This window comes from Pagrus pagrus, assembly GCF_965226575.1.
Source record: "Pagrus pagrus genome assembly, chromosome: 18".
NCBI classification, from domain to species: Eukaryota; Metazoa; Chordata; class Actinopteri; order Spariformes; family Sparidae; genus Pagrus; species Pagrus pagrus.
The window spans coordinates 17,954,994-17,975,633 of NC_140202.1; the positions used below are offsets into that span (position 1 = coordinate 17,954,994).

At 39.8% G+C, this 20,640-nt stretch overlaps 2 protein-coding genes across 2 annotated transcripts; one reads left to right on the top strand and one right to left on the bottom strand.

Moving 5' to 3' along the window:
* The first annotated feature begins 768 nt into the window (after positions 1–768).
* Positions 769–12,684, top strand: LOC311274057 (uncharacterized protein). The gene is made up of 29 exons (XM_084381474.1): positions 769–858; positions 939–1,055; positions 2,051–2,121; positions 2,358–2,475; positions 2,579–2,691; positions 3,179–3,260; positions 3,760–3,843; positions 3,983–4,063; positions 4,163–4,221; positions 4,659–4,768; positions 4,847–4,919; positions 5,031–5,115; positions 5,298–5,350; positions 5,437–5,574; positions 7,072–7,109; positions 7,278–7,312; positions 7,642–7,758; positions 8,986–9,056; positions 9,221–9,338; positions 9,623–9,735; positions 10,020–10,107; positions 10,255–10,338; positions 10,494–10,574; positions 10,728–10,786; positions 10,895–11,004; positions 11,099–11,171; positions 11,276–11,360; positions 11,769–11,821; positions 12,314–12,684. The coding sequence occupies exons 2-29, from the start codon at positions 948–950 to the stop codon at positions 12,453–12,455; spliced, it is 2,442 nt and encodes an 813-aa protein (XP_084237600.1). The 5' UTR covers positions 769–858; positions 939–947; the 3' UTR covers positions 12,456–12,684.
* A 131-nt stretch (positions 12,685–12,815) lies between these two features.
* LOC311274200 (uncharacterized protein) lies at positions 12,816–16,333 on the bottom strand. The gene is made up of 3 exons (XM_084381683.1): positions 15,568–16,333; positions 15,328–15,395; positions 12,816–14,922 (listed from the first exon to the last, which is right to left on the bottom strand). Exons 1-3 carry the CDS (start codon positions 16,042–16,044, stop codon positions 14,820–14,822), a joined length of 648 nt encoding a protein of 215 aa, XP_084237809.1. The 5' UTR covers positions 16,045–16,333; the 3' UTR covers positions 12,816–14,819.
* Positions 16,334–20,640: the final 4,307 nt, after the last annotated feature.

Below are 20,640 nucleotides of genomic sequence, written 5' to 3' on the forward strand. Positions count from 1 at the left end.
AGGGAACTATTAACTATCCAGATGAAGGACATCCTAGAAGGCACTTTATCGTATTTTAAATACCAAGAGAGCAATTTCGCATCACTAACCCATGAAATATACAAAAAGTGCTGCAGTTACTGTGTTGATGTTGATGATTAAATAGCACATTAGAAAGTTCTCATCTGATTTAGATTATTAGGCTAAACAATATCAGTCTACATTTTTTAATGCTGCAGTTGCAAAAGAAAAAAAGAAATTAACACAATATTAAAAATAAGACAAACAGACTGTAGTCTGGAAGGCGACCTTTAAAAATGAATCCCGGCTAATAAATAAATGGCTTAATTCTTATTTTACCCTGGGCTTGCCACTCTTGCTCATTTGGCACATAAAGAATGTATGACACTGATGCAGTGGCAATGCACAAGACAGTATTAAAAAAATGATTCTATAAATGAACAATGATAATATATATAACATTGTGAAATTAAAGATGTATGTATTGAATACCATCACCATTGTTCTTGATATTATGTTTTTACATTTTTCCCAGTGACTGTTTTGTTTCTCGATGCCATTTTGTAACACTAAATAAAAGTTCAAATGTCATGGTTGTGTTATGTATTGTATTTGTTGCGTTTATGTAATCATTTTAATGATGGGTTATTGATTAATTTTAATGAAATAAAACGCACTTTGGACTCCATACTGTCTTCAATGGGAATTTTATTTTGACAGGACAAAAGGACCGGAAGTTGTGCTTTAATACGTAGATGATTCGCTCATGGGGCTGAAACGACACATTTCTGTCTGCCTTGTTTTGGTGTTCACAACATGAGACAGAAATAAACAACATCTAAAAGTGTACTGTAACCAGTGAGTATATTTGAAGGTGTTTTGGATGAAAGACTTGTTGAAAACATTTCCGCATTTCTGACATCATTTGTTATTAAAAGCAGCCAGGCATGGACCCAGCCTTTGAGAGGCACTGCTCGGAGCTGGTGGCCCAGGAGAGGAGCGGACACACGGCTGTGGTGGAGGACAACCTGCTGTATGTGTGGGGAGGTTACATGGTGAGGGAAACCAGCATGTTCACCAACAAACATTACACTACCAGATTTCCAGTTTGCTCAAGGGCCAGTTTCTGCTTTACATTTCCCACATTTCAGGGGACTACTGCACTATTAATTCAACTATACTTATCTGACAACATTTCTTATCTTCTCTCCGCAAAACATATGATCATCATGTGAAATATTAGATAAAACTGCCTAAAAGTAAATACTGTACATTGGTTAAAATGAATTACACCTCCACCAGCCACAGCAATAAGATGCTGTTCAACTATATATTAGTGCATTACTAATGATACATCAGAAATAGGTCAGGGTCACACACTGGTTCACACTTTATATCCAGAAATTACATGTTACGTGCAAAAAAACAGTGCTTTTTGCACTTGGTTCTTTAAATCTTCATATTTTGTATATTTCACTAATAATTAATACTCTATTGTCTTAAACTGGGAGCAGTGTAACATAACACTCTGAAATGAGCCATTGTGCGTTACATGTACTTTTACTTTGCATGCTTTATGTACATTCAGCAGATAATACTTCTGCATTTACTTGAATATTTCAAACTTTTAAAATTTAAAATGTACTCCAATTTACAGTGTGGTATGACTACTTTTGTCTCGTTCTTCCACCAGCATTTACACAGTAGCCATACATACACACATTATAAAATAAATATATGTAATATCTACTTTAATTAAATAAATAAAGCTGAGAAAACCACTAGTTTGTGTGCTAATATTCTTTAGATTTACATTACGTAAAAAAAAATAATATTTTACACATGAAATAAGTGTAAAGTTATTGCTGGCCTTTGGAAACCTTCCTGAAAAGTTTAGATTTGCGCATTTTCAGAATTGTATTCACATGCTTTTGCATTGTTTTGTTTCCTATTAATTACATATTTCCACAGCATTGGCACTCTCTAGATATACAGTATTGGTATTACATGTATTTATGTCATGGTAATAGACGTGTTGTATTCTCTACAGTCAGTTCCTGATGATGACGTTTTCCTACCCAATGATGAAATCTGGGTATATGACATAGAACGAGGTGTATGGTGAGAATACTGATACTTATACTAATGTTTGTGGTCAAAACAAAGAAAGTAATGCATGCAATTTGTTTTGAACATGTTGTATCTTGATTTGCATTCCACTTGTTCAACACAGTCGAGTCATGCCACAATTATCTGAGCATTTGCCTGGAGCTTTCTGCTGTCTGTTGTTGCAAAATCTCTCATGACATGAGTGACTTTGAGTAGTTCATCCACATTTTCTAACTGTTTTTCTGAAGGGAAGTGAAACACATGACAGGTGAAGTCCCTCCCCCTATGTCAGATACCTGCGGCTGTTCCCTGAATGGACACATGTACATATTTGGAGGCAATGATAACAGTGGACTGACCAATCAGGTGAGGCTGAAAGCTGATGCAGTTTATTTCACATAAACTGCATGTTAGCTAAGACTGATCAGAAGTTGACATGAAGAAGTGACCAGTGTTTGACTTCACACAGATCTATTGTGTCAACCTGTCAGACGGTAAATACACGTCGACAAAGATCATACATGAGAGCGGTTCAGCTCCCTCACCTCGAGAGGCATTGTCCTGCTGGGTTTGGAGTGGAAGGTGAGTTATGATGATGTAGACTCTGTATAAGTAAACTGACACTGTTTCTAGAATCATACACTCTGCATCCATAATGTCTTTGTTTTAGTAAAATACAACCTATATTTGCAAAGCCTGGAACCCCAGATCCCCAGCTCAAGGGCCTAAACACCCTGTCTTTACTCTGTGTCAAGAGTGACCAACTATTGCTCATGTTCCTGTTAGCATTTTTTATTTCTGGGTTGTATTACTATTTGGAGTTGCAATGACGAAACTTCACCTGTTGGTCTAACGCACATGCAACCCGTTCCCAGACAGATTCCTGCCAGGGCTTTTTGTTGCATCTTACCCACCCCACCAACCCCCTGTCTGTCTCTGCCGTCAAGTAAAGGCATAACACAAGAAAAAAAACAGCTGCAACAAAAACAGCTGCTGTTCGATGATTTTGTTCCACAATCTGTACTTGCATGGTGCCAAATACAGTAAATGTTCTTTCAACATTCCCCAGGGTCATCTACTTTGGAGGTTATGGTTACAGAAAAGTTGAAGATGTCGGAAGCCGGAATGAAAGCTTCATTAAAAATTCATCGGTAATGTATTTTTCAGATTACTAATCCATTTCAGGTCTACACCAGGGCACCAATAATACTGCTGCACCAGCAGAGGCTCCTCTCACCCACAGAACACAGTTCCTGAAATGCCTCGTCGACTTTGTGACATCACACTATGACACAGAGTTACACATTTGCATGATCATTATGCCTGGTGGCTAGCTTGGCACATAAGAATTTATTTTGCACAGCTGCTCTGGTGTTAGTGGTGGATGTCAGTGGACCAATCCGAGGACACTGGGTATCCGGGCCGGGTGCCTTAAAGAGACAGGAGCTAATACAGAGTGTTACCGACAGAGGGGGAATACAGTGCTGCAGCTGGACAGTATGAGAAAACTGATGTGGTTTTTCGAGTATTAAAGCATGTAAACCTATACATAAATCAAATTATGAACCTGAAAATGAGCATTTTATGTCTCCCTTAAAAGACATCAGCATTCTGTCATCATCCTGGTGGTTTTTTTTTGTTCTTTTTTAGTCAGGAAATGTCGCCTTTGGATGGAACAACGAGGTTCATATATTTGACCCCACGCACGCCAGTTGGAGTGAACCAAAGACCCATGTGAGTGAACCCTTATACACTGAATACAATGCAGAGATTCAGGTTATTGATATTTATCCATAAGTTTTGGAATAAGAACAATGTGAATAATATTTGTAACATCTCTAAAGACTTTTGTAGTGACGGTTTCTGTCTGCAGGGACAGGCTCCAAGCCCCCGGGCGGTGCACGCCAGCGCCACACTTGGTTGTAGAGGCTATGTTTACGGAGGCAGAGTCATGGTGAGATCTCTATATGCTTTCAAATGTGACCAGAAGCACAGTAACATGAGTCAGAGTCTGTCATTTGTAACCTGACCTCCCCCTTTTTTTTAAATGCAGGAAACCAGGATGAGTGACATTCACTGCCTGAACCTTGAGTCATGGACGTGGTCAGAAATGTATGTGCGTGTATCTGTCTGTGGCTAATCTTGCACAGCACTTCATCAGCCTAATATTTTTTGTGCACATTTATGACTGTTCGCTCAAGGACCATTTGTGGTTTTGTTGATTCCCAGTTTTTGAAAACCCTTTTTTATTGACTGCTCGGCTTTATACCACCAACATCTGCTGACACCTCACTCCTGTTAACCAGCTGATAGGGGCTGCAAGTGACCAACTTCTGCTTCATTTTGGATGTTGTTTCCACGAAGGACACTTACTGTAGTGCTTCATGGGGTACCAACAGTATTATGTCAGTACTACCTATTCACATTAGATCATTCTGTGCCAGATTTATGTATCGTAAGCTACAAATATGCTCTGTCAATATTACCTTTATTATTTAAGATTTTGGGAGGTTTGTCTTTGACAGTACTGTGCACAATATGTTTTCCAGAATCCCAGTGTCCTCCTCTCCAGTGGGCAGATCGTGGCATACACTCACAGCAGTATCAGACAGCTCCTTGTTCCTGTTTGGAGGTCTCAGTGTAGACTGCAAACCAATGAGTAAGAAAATGTACCCACTGATATATTCATTTACCTCTTGAAATGTTTCTTTCGTTAAAACATATTTTCTTCCATCAGGTGATGGGTGGTTGTTTGATGTTGAAATGAAGGAATGGAGAGAAGTCGAGCATCCCTTTACGGATAAACCAAGGTATAAAAGCATGAATATATGCAGATATTGAATACATTTTTTGTAATATTTAAACTTGTGTGACAACGTTTAATTGTTTGCACTAAGTTCTGCGTCTGTTTCCCGTTTAAGGGTGTGTCACACAGCATGTGTCAGCAGAGACGCCGATGCGTTTGTGTTTGGTGGAAGTTCTGAATACATGTTTGGTATCCTCACAGTAGGTATCGCAGAGAGACACTAAAGAAACATGTACTAAAGGGAATTATGAACCCCCATCAATTTTAGATTAAAAAAACTTTCCACACCTTTATAAATTGAATACAAAAAAATATTGGAAATGATTTCTCTCCTGAGAGCTGCTGTTTGTTCAAAGCTCTTGACATGTTCGTTTCTCTTCAGGAACACTGCAATGATACACTCATTTTTCAGATGCAGCCATATCCTCTATTCAGGTGAAACTTGTTCTTTCACAGTATATCGTATAAATATCTTTACCCAAATTAGCAATAAAAAGATAACAGACTTTTTCCTCTTACAGGATTTGTGGGGATTACGTTGCAAAGAACTTGAAGAACTATGAAGTGCTGAGGAATCGGCTCCCTCTCCTACCTCCTAAACTACTGACAGCAGTGCAGAGGAAGATGTCTTTGGACAGGCCTTCAACGAAGCAGCATTAGTTCAACGAACTTCTTAAATTCCAAGTGCAAAGCATCATCATAAACATTGTTATTTACATACTGGTGTGGAATGGCAATTGTTGGTTTTTTTTGCAATTGTATTCAATTATCCCGTTTTCCCGTGGAAATATTTGTCGTTACGTGACAATGACATAAGTAACTTGTGATCTCAGGAACACAAATAAAATTTAACTTGTTATCACGGGAAAAAAGAAGAAATAATATGTTTGACCACTGACTGTTTACGGCTTCCATATGAGGGCAAGCAGGATTGAATATGTTGCCTAATACATATTATAATTTCATACATTAATAAAAGTTATTGGATCACTTCATAATGGCATGGTTATGTTATACATCTTATCTGTTTTAATTATATAATGAATTTATAATAAGCAGTGATGCAATGTAACGATGATTCGAGATTTCGAGTTATCTCGAAATAACAACTGCCGTTTTCCTGAGATAATGGGATAATTTTCTCGAGATCTCAAGATAACGAAACTTTGTTTTCCCGAGATAACGATATAGTTAATTCGAGATCTCGAGATAATGACTGTGATATGATAGGCCTGAGATTATGGAGACGCCCGGGACCTGTAGCTGGTCAGCTGATATGTGACATGGTGATCGATATGCTCCTGCTCCTCTGACATTGCTACACTGAATGATGTTTCCTGCAATGATTTAATATACTACACTATCGTTTTGTTTTCTCAAGATCTCAAAGTAATTATATCGTTATCTCGGGAAAACAAAGTTTTGTTATCTCGAGATCTTGAGAAAATTATCCCGTTATCTCGGGAAAACGGCAGTTGTTATTTCGAGATAATAATACGAGATCTCGAGAAAACAAATGAAATTAACTCGTTATAACGGGATAATTTTCTCGAGATAACAAAACTTTGTTTTCCCGAGATAACGATATAATTAATTCGAGATCTCGAGATAATGACTGTGATATGATAGGCCTGAGATTATGGAGACGCCCGGGACCTCGTAGCTGGTCAACTATGTAGTTAACGACGACATCAGGCTCACTTAGATTGCACCGCCGATTTAGCTGAAGCCTTGCTGACGTCTTTTTAGACGCACACTATTATCTGTAATAGCAAGGCATAATCTATTTCAGCCTATGTCAGGCCTTGATTGAAAAGATATGTGATGCGGTGATCGATATGCTCCTGCTCCTCTGACATTGCTACACTGAATGATGTTTCCTGCAATGATTTAATATACTACACTATCGTTTTGTTTTCTCAAGATCTCAAATTAATTATATCGTTATCTCGGGAAAACAAAGTTTTGTTATCTCGAGATCTTGAGAAAATTATCCCTTTATCTCGGGAAAACGGCAGTTGTTATTTCGAGATAATAACTTGAGATCTCGAGAAAACAAATGACATTAACTCGTTATCACGGAAAAACAGAGGAAATAAAATGTATGAATGCATGGCTCTTTAGGGCTTCCGTACTTTTTGGCTTCTGTACTTAAGCACATTTAATATCAGATATTTTAAAGCCTTTTACCCCAGTACTATTCATATCTATGACTTCCGGGTCCTTTTTACATGGTGTTGACCGGATGTTTTATTTTGACGAGAGAACAGCACCGGAAGTTGCATGTTACTCTGTGGCTATATTGTTTATGGGGCTGGACCGAGACATTGTTGTCGTCCTCTGAGCTTCACAACATGAGAAGAAAACATACGACATCATAAAAGGACTCTGTCACATGTGAGTATGATTAAAAGTGTTTGTGAAACATGTGTTTGAAATATTAACGTGTTGTATTTGTTTCACCTGCCTTTACTAACGTTAGCACTCGGAGTGTAACGTTACGTAGCCTCGTAATGTTGTAAAAACACCTTATAATTCCCTCATTTTGACCTTAAACCGAGAACAACAACACGAGTCTCCTTCTGTGTTAGCTCTTCTCGCATGTGTGTGTTAACTTGCCTCACAATTTAAGTGCAGCTACAGCTGGGAATGCACTGAAGGTGACATTTCTCAGATAAATCTGACAATTTCAGGCTCGAAGACACGTCTTCCTTTTCTATTAATAGCAGCCAGGCATGGACCCAGCCTTTGAGAGGCACTGCTCGGAGCTGGTGGCCCGGGAGAGGAGCGGACACACGGCTGTGGTGGAGGACAACCTGCTGTATGTGTGGGGAGGTTACATGGTGAGGGAAACCAGCAAGTTCACCAAAACAACATTACACAAGCAGCCTTTCCAGTTTCTGCTTTACATTTCATGCACCCCTATTTATTCAACTATATTCATCTGACAATAATTATTATCTTCTGTCCGCAAAACATATGATCATCATGTGAAATATTAGATAAGACTGCCTAAAAGTAAATACTGTATTGGTTAAAATGAATTACACCTCCACCAGCTACAGCAATAAGATGCTGCTTAAGATAAGATAAAACTTTATTAATCCCAAAGGAAATTGTTTGAAATTTAGGGTACAGTAGAAAAAACAGTAACAACCAGTGGTTTTGCTGTGTCAGGGTCACACACGGGGCCTAGTTTAGGACAATAAAGTGTTAAATATAAAGTGTTTTAAGAGTTACATGGAAAAACAGTGCTTTTTGCATTTAATTCCTTAAGTACTTACATGTATATTTCACTAATATTTAATACTCTATTGTCTTGAAACTAGGGACCAGTGTAGTACACAGTAACACTCTAAAATTAGCATAACATGACCTTTTAATTTGCATGCTTCATGTACATTCAGCAGATAATACTTCTGCACTTGACCTGAATATTTCAGATGTTTAAAATGTTAAATTTACTCTAACATTTTAAATGTAGAACCTTTAACTGTCACAGTGGGGAGGTTACATGGTGAGAAAAACAAACACATTACCAAACCAGTTTTCCACTTTAGGCCAGTTTCTATGTCATTCACTGGGAAACACTCAGTACTTAAGTAAAAGTACTGATACCAGACTGTGAAAAACCTGCAGTGAAACTCTTATTCAAGTAAAAAATTAAAAGTAAAAACACTCACATACATATTGTTTATGGATGTTATTAAATAATAATCATTTGAGTATTATTACTACTCATTCATTAATGTAATTGCAAGCTTTTACTATTGTAGTTGTTTGAGGTGGAGCTTACTTTTAACTATTTTGTCAGCTAATGATTATTTTCATTATGGATCGCCAAAGATTTCTTGTCAGTCGACTAATTGTTTCAGCTGGACTTCCACAAACTGTTGGGTAGTTTAATTTATAGTGAGCTAACACGTATATTTTATGAGCTCTTTGTAACTGTAGCGAAGTACAAATGAGTACAAAAGCAAAGTACAAGTTGTGAGATGTATTTGAATGGAAACGAAAGTGGCTTGAAAAGAACGGTAAGAATAGTAATAGACATGTTGTACTCTCTACAGTCAATTGCTGACGATGAAGTTTTCCTACCCAATGATGAAATCTGGGTATATGACTTAGAACGGGGTGTATGGTAAGAATATTAAACAAATTACAATTACAAAGAATCATAATGCATGTTTTCTCATAATCTAAATTTCTCTCCAGTGTTCTGGAGATTTTTTTCTACTTTTTTGACACAGTCGAGCACTGTCACATTTTTTAACTTTCTTTTTTGTTTGTTTGGTTTATTTGAAGGCAAGTGTTTCACATGACTGGGGAGGTCCCTCCCTCTATGTCTGGGACCTGCGGCAGCTCCCTGAATGGACACATGTACATATTCGGAGGTTGTGATGACAACGGACAGACCAATCAGGTGAGGCTCATAACTGACAGCTAATGACACCGTAACTATGGTTTACTTCACATGAACTACATGGTTTATTGATATAATTTTATGTGGTTAAATAAGTGTTTTGTTATCAATATATGTGTAAAATCTTCAGTAAGGCTGTGGGCACACTGATCATAAGTTTAAAGGACATTCCTCATTGGCTGACAGTTAACAAGTATGAATGAAGGGACAAAACATCAGTGTGGTCACAGCTTAGACTGAGCAAAGTTGACATGAAGAAGTGATCAGTGTTTGACTTCAAACAGATCTATTGTGTCAACCTGACAGACGGCAAATACACATGGAGGAAGATCATACATGAAAGTAGTTCTGCTCCCTCACCTCGAGACAAACTCACCTGCTGGGTTTACAATGGAAGGTAAGCACCGAGAAATATTTTAAATTTAAGTGAACGCTGTTTCCAGCAAAATTAAATGCAGGTAACATGTAGTTTTAACTTGATGAAGTACTTGCTGGTCACACAGATTTGGAGGGCTGGACACTGACTATGAGGGTGGTTAGTGTGTGCCATGAATTTGGTTTCTGTGGGGTTTTTTTTGTTTTATACCTATTTTTATCATGTTGTATTTCAATAAATTACAAACTAAATCCATAATCTACACCTGCATGGTTGCAGTTGTGATAAGCTTTGTTGTTCTGCAGGCTCGTTTACTTTGGAGGATATGGTCACAAACTACTGACTGATGTCGACAGCAGGAACAGAAGCTTCATTGTAGATGAAGCGTCGTGGGTAATGTTTTTATTCACTATAAATATGTCATATTTCTCTGTACGCAATTCCAGCATCTGGTGACACAACTAAATCAGTGGTACTGACCAGGAATACTCAATATAAATATGTTTCTTTGCCTCTGTTTATCTATGTTGTTGTCCTCAGGTAGAGGACGTCTTCTGGGGATGGAACAACGAGGTTCATGTTTTTGACCCCATGCATGAAGGTTGGAGTGAACCAAAGACCCATGTGAGTCAGCTCGAGACTGTTCCATGCTTTTATACACTGAATACATCTGATAAGTGATTTAGGAAACAAAGGGAAGTTTTAGCAGCATTGGAAATCTGTTTAAGACAGTTGCAAACATCCTCAAATGATTTTACAGTGACAGTTTTTGTGTGCAGGGCCGTCCTCCTGCCCCCAGAGCCGCCCACGCCAGTGCCACAGTTGGATGCAGAGGATACATTTGTGGAGGCAGAGTCATGGTGAGAGCTCGACATGCTTCTCTGTTCTCCACGTATATCCACATTCAAAAGTGGACAAGAAGAAGTCTTCAGTAGCGTCAAGTAGATAAAAGCTCAGCAACACAAATCCGAGTTTGCCTTTTGTAAGTCATGTTCTTTTTCTTTTGAATGCAGGAAACCAGGACGAGTGACATCCACTGCCTGGACCTTGAATCATGGACATGGTCAGAAATGTACGTGTGCCCAAATAACTTCTATTTCAACACTACCACTGATATTTTAGCTGGCCTAATCTTTAACCAGGTTCATCTTTGACAGTACTGTGCAAATGTGTTTTCCAGAGTCCCGGTGTCCTCCTCTCCAGTGGGCCGATCGTGGCATACACTCACAGCTGTATCGGACGGCTCCCTGTTCGTGTTTGGAGGTCTCAGTGTAGACTGCAAACCAATGAGTAAGAATATTTACCCACTTTTCACTGTTATTTTCCTTGTTGCTTTGGTCACTTAATATTCTTTTATTGATTTCTTTTCCATTTTCTCGATCAGGTGATGGGTGGTTGCTTGATGTCGAAACAAAGAAATGGAGAGAAGTTGAGCATCCTTTTAAGAATAAGCCAAGGTAGCAACAACCAAAAGTTACAGGTTTTATATTTAATAGCTCATACAGGAGTTACTGTAAATTGTGAGCAGATTTTAAATGACATATTTTCCCCTCTTTTCAAGGTTGTGGCACACAGCTTGTCCAGGCAAAGACTCTGATGTGATTGTGTTCGGCGGAAGTTGTGACTACATCCTCCTTGTCGATACCGTAAGTATTACAGAGACACTATAGAAAGCTGTATCGAATTTTACAGACTTGAAAAGAATGAAATTGCTTGTTTTTTAATCTTTAATGGCATCCCATTAGTGGTTGCCAGTCTTGCTTTGGTCCTTGTTCATAGTTCAACACAAAAAAATACAAATAAAATGACACATTATCAAGGCCAAACTAGGATGGGATTCGGTAAAGTGCATACCTCTGCTAAGGCCCAACAATTCCCTTTAATTGAATTAAGACTCATCCAATATAAAACTGAGTAGCTCTGTATCACTCTTCATTTGAAACCACTCATAACAGCGTATGTGGAGAGACCTGTAAAACTGTTAGGGATGCAAAACTGGTTAAGGAAGTACATTAAAGACTGTACCTTTATGAACTTTCATTATTTCTTTTCAGGGTCACTGCAATGATGCACTTGTCTTCCAGATGCAGCCTTATCCTCTGTTCCGGTAAAAACACAGACTCTTCTATACTTTTATTAGTCTTTATTGTTTTCTGCTTTATTTATTAGCTTTTATCTATTTTTCTTTATTCTACATTCTTTTTCCAGGGTCTTTTATTTTACTTCAGAGAGAAAGTTTTGTTGCCCCTGGGTGTTATGACACTTAAGATAAATCTTGAGCTTGATCATGTTATAAAAAGAATAGCAAAAATAATTTTTACAGCAGAAATAGACCTTTACACAACAGAATTGTCAAACACAGCTGAAAGAAATGCAATTAATTAATAATGACTATGTTACGTTGATGTGTGTCAGTTTCAGAGCTCTGTTAATGTGAGCTTTGAGTTACTGATCAGAGCTTTCATTAGTGATATTAATATCAGCTGCTCTCCTTCTGTTATTGCAGGTAAAAATGTCTGCTGTTAAATAGGTCTATTTCTTTGTAGGTTACTTATGTAATCTTATTCCCAAAATAGAATTGACTTTTTTTCCCCGACAGGATTTGTGAGGATTACATCGCAAAGAATGTGAACAACTATGAAGCGCTCGGAAATCAGCTTCCTCTCCTGCCTCCCAAACTACTGACAGCCGTACAGAGGAGGATGTCTTTCTACAGACCTTCAAAGAAACACAAGTATTAGTTAAAAGAAAGCCTTTATTGCCAAAAACAAAACGTACTGTACTCCCTTCAGTGTGTACATCTCAGTCACACCGTTGGGTAGCATATTTATTTTTTAACTCTATTGTGCAAAATATTTTATGGTGTTGTGCTTTATGTGAGTATGGATGCACATTTCATTTTGTACAGTCTGCCTGCTGAAATACGAAACAAACCTGTTCCTGTGATGATTAAATGGGACTTCAAACAGTTTTTGCCTGTTGTGGATTAATACTGTAGGTAAGACCAGTGTTTTAAAGGGGCTCTTTGTAACAATTTGTAGCAGTTTACATAAATGAATCACTTTTTTATTGGCAGCATGTGAGCGGGTTGTAAATGAGACCTTCCCCGTCTCCCTCTGTTGCCTATACAAGCCTGTGGATGATTTGTTAAAGTTGTTTAATGCCGCTGGACTGTGGATTTCTTTGTGAAGGAGCCACATTGGATTTTCTGCAACAGTCCAAAGGACGTGGCTTCCTGAACGTTCTCGAGTGGCTTGTCTCGGTGCCTCTCTCTGCTCCGCTGACCATAAACTAATGACAGGCTTTCAGCACAACACAGGAATTCCCCAGAGCCCTTAGGTATTAGTCAACTAAGCTATGCTGTAAAAGCCATAAACACACAACACCAGTTTCTTTTAGAAACTTCAGACAGCATCAGAAATGTAGCATTTTTTTAATTTGAAATATAAAACAAAATTACAAAAGCCCTCCTCTACATTTTAGGTTGAAATTTCCCTTCGCTTAATCAGTTTCAAGTGCAGTTTGTCGATACAAACGGTATTCACAACTGTTCAAGCACAGAAGCAGGACCGCAACTTATGCTTTTCATTATCGATTAATCTGCAAAATAGTTTCACAATTAATTGGTTAGTCTATAAAATGTCAAAAGAAATTGAAAATCCTTATCATAACTTACCAAAGCCCAATCGTTGCAGCTCTACCAACTACTCCTCTGTTCCACCACTAAGTGGCAGCACGACTTTACGCTTGAATGTGGCTGAACGTTCAGTCAAACTGAGCCTGAGTGAAAGTCTCTGTTGCCACACATTCCTTCTTCATAAGGGTGGAGAAGTGCAGGAACTGTGGTCAGGAAGGGAAACCTTAAATAAACAACCCCAGCTCATACCTTTGCAGGGTTGCCACTTAAGAAAAACTATAACTGTGCAGCACGTACAAAACTGCTGGTGGAAAATGTTATGTTTGCATATTAAATGCAAGAATGTGCCTTTACTGCTACTTTTTTTTTGAGTTTCAGCAAGCAGAGAAATAGCTGTTCTCTCCCATACCCATTAACAGACAAGTTAAAGGAAAGTAAGTAATAGGTAACAAATAAGTATGTGTGCGCTCTGTGGGAGACTGGCAGCGCCGAGGGGGTGACAGTGACACCTTACCGCTGCAGATAACAGACAACACAGACCTGACTGAGGAGAACCTCCTGGCACCTGTTCAAGTCGGTGTTATAACTCTGCGATTACACTGCTGCATGTTGGTAAATAAGACTAGGGTGAATGCAAAGGCCTGGAGTGCAGCGGTTTCAGCTCAACACAAACAATGTTAGATTTATCCAGGAGCCCCTGCTTAAATACAACGTAGCCTTCCTGAGTAGCAGGAAATTGTCGAAAGAAACCCTGGTTCCATTTCTCTTTTTAAACTTTTGGTAACACTTCATTTTACAGGTCAGGAACTTCCATGGTAAGTAGGTGGTAATTACAAAGAAACATGTTTGACATTGCTTTGAAATTACCACAAAAATGACCTCAACATGATTTAATAATGATACTCCGCTATTTTCCAAGAAGCAAGTAATAAAAAGCTGGTTTATTTCCTTAATACATTTCAAGGATTCCAACTGGTTTCTGCTGATGATGCCTTTTTAAATTCCAGCTAGTTTCTGTCTAACTTTACTTCAGCAGGCCACTAAATTGAAGTGAGCTGTGAATGCCTAATTTCCCCACTAGAAAACGTATGGTTACAAAATGTCCTTACATTTACTGACCTGCATACGTTGGGCGGAAACTAGTTGGATGTTAAGCTGCAACAACTCGCTTCAATTTAGTGGCCTGCTGAGGGGAAGTGAGACTGAATGTTGGGCAGAAACCAGTTGGAAGTCTCCTGTAAATGCACTAAAGAAAATAACAACTATGCTGCTTCTTGGAAAACAGCAGATAATTGGGGTGATGTTGGGACGATTCAGCTAATTTTGAGGTAATCCTAACTGTTGCTCAGTTATTACCACCTACCTTCCAGACCTGTAAATTAAAGTGTGTCACCAACATTTTTTCCCCCGCAAACTGCTGTCTCACATGAAGCCAGCTGAAAAGGACAGCGGCTCTCTCAGCTGGGGGTCAGCTAAACTCTCTCTCAATAGTGTCCATCAGCTCTTCTTCTGACCCATCGTACAGGATGACTGGCATTGTGAGAGAGGGGCTATGGCAGCTGCCAAAAGTCCTGGGGAGGGAAGAGAGGTATGTCAACAACATGGTGGTAAAAACAGGGATTATGAGCGAGGCTCCAAATGTTGTTATTTTCACACCAGATGCATCAGTTTTAAATAAATCAACCCCAAAACAACACCAATCAGATGAGTCATTTCCAGTAATTACAACGCACAAAGTTATGGAGATGTTTTTCTTGGTTGTTCTTCTGGTTTTCACACTCGCCTCCAACAAAGCAGCAGCAACAACAGACACTTGTTTGTCTGTCCTGCTTGCAGACGTCTAACTAATCTGATCTGCCCTGACAATAATGGGTTGGTATTTCGATCTCTTAAAGTGAATTTGATCTGGGCCCTCCTCGGCTTTTACTACTCCACTGAGCTCGGAAATCAATTATTTATCACAGTTGTCTACTTACGATTGTTTTTCTGGTGTGGGAACAGCTTCCAACAGAGCTCCTCTTGTCAGAAAGCCCCGAGAGGAGGACTGAGACAGAGAGGAAATAAGAATGTGATGTGTTTTTATTTCAGAAATGAACAATTCTCCAGATTTATTGATACTTTAAAAACCATCCTGATGTTAATGATCAATAATAACTGGTTAGAAAACTTCTTCTTCTCCAAAAGTCATTCTGACATAGTAGGAAAAGGGTCCTTACACTGTGCTGACCGGGGGACGCAGGTGTGTGTTTCTCAAAGTGCGTGAAAGCATCATTGCTCCTCTTGTTTACAACTCTCCCTCCGCCGTGTGAGCCACGTGGCTCCTCCGAGCTCAAGTCCTCCTCGTCCTCCTGCCTGAAATGACACAGTCCGTACGTTTTGGATCTGATGACAGTCTTCTTCGGAGGATTCTTCTTCACGTCAGCTCCCCCTCGCTCCTCTTCGTCCGCAAGGACCGTATCCAGCTCCGCATCGATGTCATCGTCCTCCCTGGAGAAGTCAGAGTCGTGCCCCTCGCTGTGGCAGTCCGGCTGCGCACGGTTGCGCGCGTTGCGTAAAATTGCGTGGATTTTGAGAGGCTTGAAGGGACGGCTGTCCTGTTTGGCCGTGGTGCCGGCTGCAGCTGTTTTGGTCGCGTTCACCTCGCTGACACACGCAGGTGCAACTTTCTTCCCTCGGCTTGTACCGCTGCCCATGTCTCCGTCTGGCTGCTTTCAAAATCTAAACTCACATTTCCAGATTCCTCTCCAGGCGCACCGAGAGCAGCCAGAGTTGAACATTAACCAACAAAGACTTGATCCTTGGCAGCGTTTAAGGTCAGTTTTCAATTAGTTTTACGGTCGTGAGGCAGTACTTTGGCTAGAAATCAGCTCTGAAGGCCACTTTTCTCCAAAAATGATCCGCTTGATCTGATCTGCAGACGCACCGCTGAAATGATCGCATATTCCATGTTCACGGGCCGGGCTCGAGTCGCCGCCTGTAAACTTTCGGGTGACTCCACATCAGGATGAGAAGTATCCGTTACATAACACCAGTTTGGCTCAGGACCCCAGGGAGAAAACTCCGCCTTCGTATAGAGGGAAACACACACCCTTTATACTTCCATTATTTCTACTGGACAAAAGTAACTTCTAGTTTTACTTCAGAGCATCTGGCTCCAGAATTCAGTCCCCTCCTCAAGTCAAAAGTGTGTTTTTCTTCTTGTTCCTGAATCTTTGAGCTTCACCGTGCAGCATGGTGCATGTGCAGAGTTGGACACCAGGAGGCTTTTCTCTCCACATTCATTGCTGAAAGCGTAAAGTTCCCCTGTGCGCATTGGAAATCTGAGTTTGAGAGCATGTTTGGTGACATTGCAAATAGTTTGTAATCCGATCCTGGTCCAATAGTCAGCATCCAGTGCGCATACCCTTAAATAGGAGTTAAACTTGAGACATATAAAGTTTTTGGATCATCATATATTCTACATTTTTAAAAATGAGAATGAAGAAAGAGGTGCACCATGCAGTATTGGTCAGAATTTTATATTTACAATATTAATAAGGTAATAATACAAACTCAGAAATATCTTTTTTTTCATAACTGAATAAATAAGCTGTTCTCAGAGGAAAATAAGCTCCCGAGAAAACTCTTAGAGAGAAAGGTGGCAGGGTCCGCCAAATGTAAGCACAGTAAACCAGTATGAAGTTGTGTTGTCCTTTAATGTCAGTTTGTTTATCCAGTTTATTCACTCGTGAAAACAAAGAGAGTTTGTTTATTTAGTTTGTTTAGGAATACAAAATGAAGATCTTTCTCTTCTGATTAAAATGTCTTCCCCAAAACTACATACTGCACCTTTAAAACAGTGTATTTTCGAAACTTTTTTCTACAAAATCCACGTGAGAGACACATGAGAGAATTTGTATGTCTTAATACATGTATGGAGAGGATGTCTAGACAGTTTTGTACTTGTAAAAAGCTGAAAAACAACAACCCCTACACACAAGAGATTACATAAGGACTTAGACAGTATGACCATAAAAAGGCTAACAGGGTCCAATTAGTTTGATTTATCTGCATCACATCAGCAACAATGACCCGCCTTTCACCTGTTTGTGTTCAGCTAATAGATTTTATTGAGGCGCGTGAGGTCAGGAGTGAGTGAGTTCCTGTCAGCCCGACAGGTCCAGGAGGCCCCCAGCACAGCCAGCCCCTCCAGTGACTGATTAAGACTCGAGCACTGAGCCATAAGAGAGACGGAGGGAGGGGGGCATTCCTTTCCGACAGCTTGGGCTTCCCAGAGATTCCTCACTGAGCTTTTGTTTGGTCCACTTGCACATACAAAAGACAGCATCTCCCTGCCAGAGCTGTCCGGCAAGAACCCAGGGTTCACCCGGACTGAAGGTGTTGTTTGCTATCTTTCATTAAGTGCCTCATACTCTCTCTTTACTTGCTGGTGTGTGCACATATGTGTGTGCCAGACAGCTGTGCAACCTGTTCTCTCTGGAGGATGACCAAGTCAAAGACACCTGCTGTTGAAGCAACTGGCATTTTCCAAGCTGTGAATGTGAGAGAGCGAGAGAAAAAAAGAATCAGCCTGCAAGTCCCAGATGTCTCATCAAGGAAATACTTGCTTTCCTTTTTTGATATTTTAGAGAACATGTCTAAGATGTTGAGGAAAGATATAAACACTATTGTTCCTTCACTTAAACATTACTGAAATCGGATCCTTAAGCTGAAAACTACTCATGTAAAAATCAGCACATCCTCATGCCTAATAGGTCGAATGTCATTACACATGGAAGTTAATAATATAGAAAATTGGCCACTCCAGTCTTAACAGTTTTTGGGAAAATTGCAAAAACGGTCCCTGGTCTCCTCTACTATATTGTTATAACCAAAACAGCGATCATCACTGATCTGTCTATGCCATCATGGCAGCCACTACGCTGCTGTACGATCCTGATTATAACCATTTTACATGAGTACCTCTTACTAAACAGTCCCTCTCTGTTTCACTAATGCGGCCCGAAGATGTACTCATCCTTTCTTTATGAAAAACATCTTCTCTGGGTTTGCCTTAAAGGGAAAAGAGCTTCAGAGCAAAACTGGAACATCCTCCTGATTGTGCAAGACTTTTACAACTGTATACTTTAGTGCTTGCCTCTTCAAAAGTCCAAGACACCATTAAAATCCACTCAAGTGAAAGTCCAAGTCCTAATTTTAGACTCTACCCAAAAGTAGAAGTACACAAAGGCTGCTTCTTGCCGAGTCTTGTTTGTCTTGTTCCACCCTTATTCTGTTATTCTCTCTCTGCACCAGTATATCATTAAAAAGATCAGGCGGCCACATCTGGAGAAGAACTCAACAGCTTCCAGACGAGGGGGAGGATCTGCCAGAAGACGGAGGCCACAGCCCAGCTCGCTACATAACTGTGGTTTTTCTGACTTTTCCCAGATTGAAGAATATTCCTCTTCCCGTGGACGGGGACTTGCAACGCAGGGAAAAGGTTGGGAAAAAAAGCTGGCTTTGTGAATCCTCTGAGGCTATGTGAATTGATATGATGTTGCGGCTGTTATGAGACTGTTTGTGAGCTGCGTTTGCACTGTCATGAATACAAATGCCCTTTGTTTTCTCCCAACAGCAGGAAAGCATTTGTGAGAAATTTTAATTATCATGAGTCAACGGCTCCATTTGAAGGGCAACAAATAAAAACTGTTGTTGTCATGTTTGACTCAAAGAAACATTTCTGCCATATGTCTGGCGAAACAAAATGTCTAGAGAGTATTTAACAAGCCAGCTGCCCGCTGATAGGCATTCCAGTAAAACTGTGTGGGCCTCTTACCCTCGCCAAGTACACAAACACGAACATGACGGGGTCGAGAAGAAATACACACCAACATATACACACTTTACATCTGGAGGGTCTCCTGTTTGACTGAAATTTTGACCTGGTGATGTTGCAAGATGAAAAACAAAGGGATCACTGAAGTTAATATCCAGAAATCATCTTGAGGGGAACATGAATGTCCGAGCCAAATTTCATATGGCAAGCCATCCAGTACTTGTTGAGGCATTTCACTCCAAACCACAAATGTCAACTTCCCGGTGGCGCCTAAAGGAAAAGTCGGGGATAACCAAAGTCATTAGGATTCATCCTCTGGGTGCCAGGAATGTCCGAATCAAATTTCACGGCAGTCCACCAGAGTATTGTTCAGATATTTCAGTCATTTCTCAGCTAGGGATGGATAGACTTTAACATGCATGTGAATGTGTGTGGGCGGCATACAATTTATTCCCTCTTGCTTTACAAACTTTATGTCAGCTACTGAAAGTATTTTGAACGTACGTAATAGAGGCTTCATTTTCTACAAAGGAAACCAAAGCTTGTTCCTTTGCAGTCTGACAGAAGATCCATCGTGACGCTGCACAGATGTAATCAACTGAACAGATGAGCAAAGCTCAGACAGAGGGATATTGTAACTCTGACACGGTGACATAAGGTTGTCAGGGGAACAGTCAACGCAGCCAAGAGGAGTTCAACTGTAGTCAAAGAAGAAGGGGCAGCCCTGTTTATCTTTGAGCTATCCCTCTTAATCCGCTCGATTACTAAATGTAAATTAAGGCTTTTGCTGTTGTGTTGACGTTGAAAGTACGTCACAGAGATGAACTTCCGACCTCTGGAGGAGGTTTGTGGGAAACCTTTTCAGTGCTCACTGCAAGCCTTTTACTCCCAGTCAACACATGAATAATGACACACCAAGTATATTTCTCATTGAAGGTTTTCAGGGAGAGATGAGGCATCGACCTTCTGATCTCATGATTTGGTTCAGGTTGCCATAGCAGCACATGGCGAGAGGAGTGTGAAGAGTAACACCAGCAGATGGAGCCAGCATTCAAGGAAAACAACCCACACAGTAGATCCCCCATAGATGCCTGCCAGTTAGGAGACTTAAGGGTCCTCGTACAGGACAGTGGGAGGACGCCCTGCATCTGATCACTTTGATTTCCTGGTTTAATTTTCTGTGGAAGGTTCTGTTGAGACCACTGGAAGTAAACAAAGAGCTCCTTTATACAAGGGTTATTTTGAGCCAAAAAAATACTGCATGGATGTTGTTTTTTGTCAGTATTTTGAATAGTGATGTACGACAAACATTGTACATTATGTTTAATAATTTGTTTTTATTTATTAAAAACAAATTTATTTTAAGTTGAATGACCAACTATTGAAGACTAGCATTCAAGAAGACAAGGAGGAAATGTGGAAATTAAAGCAGAATGTTAAAAATTAAATAAATCAATAAGATTCTAAACTA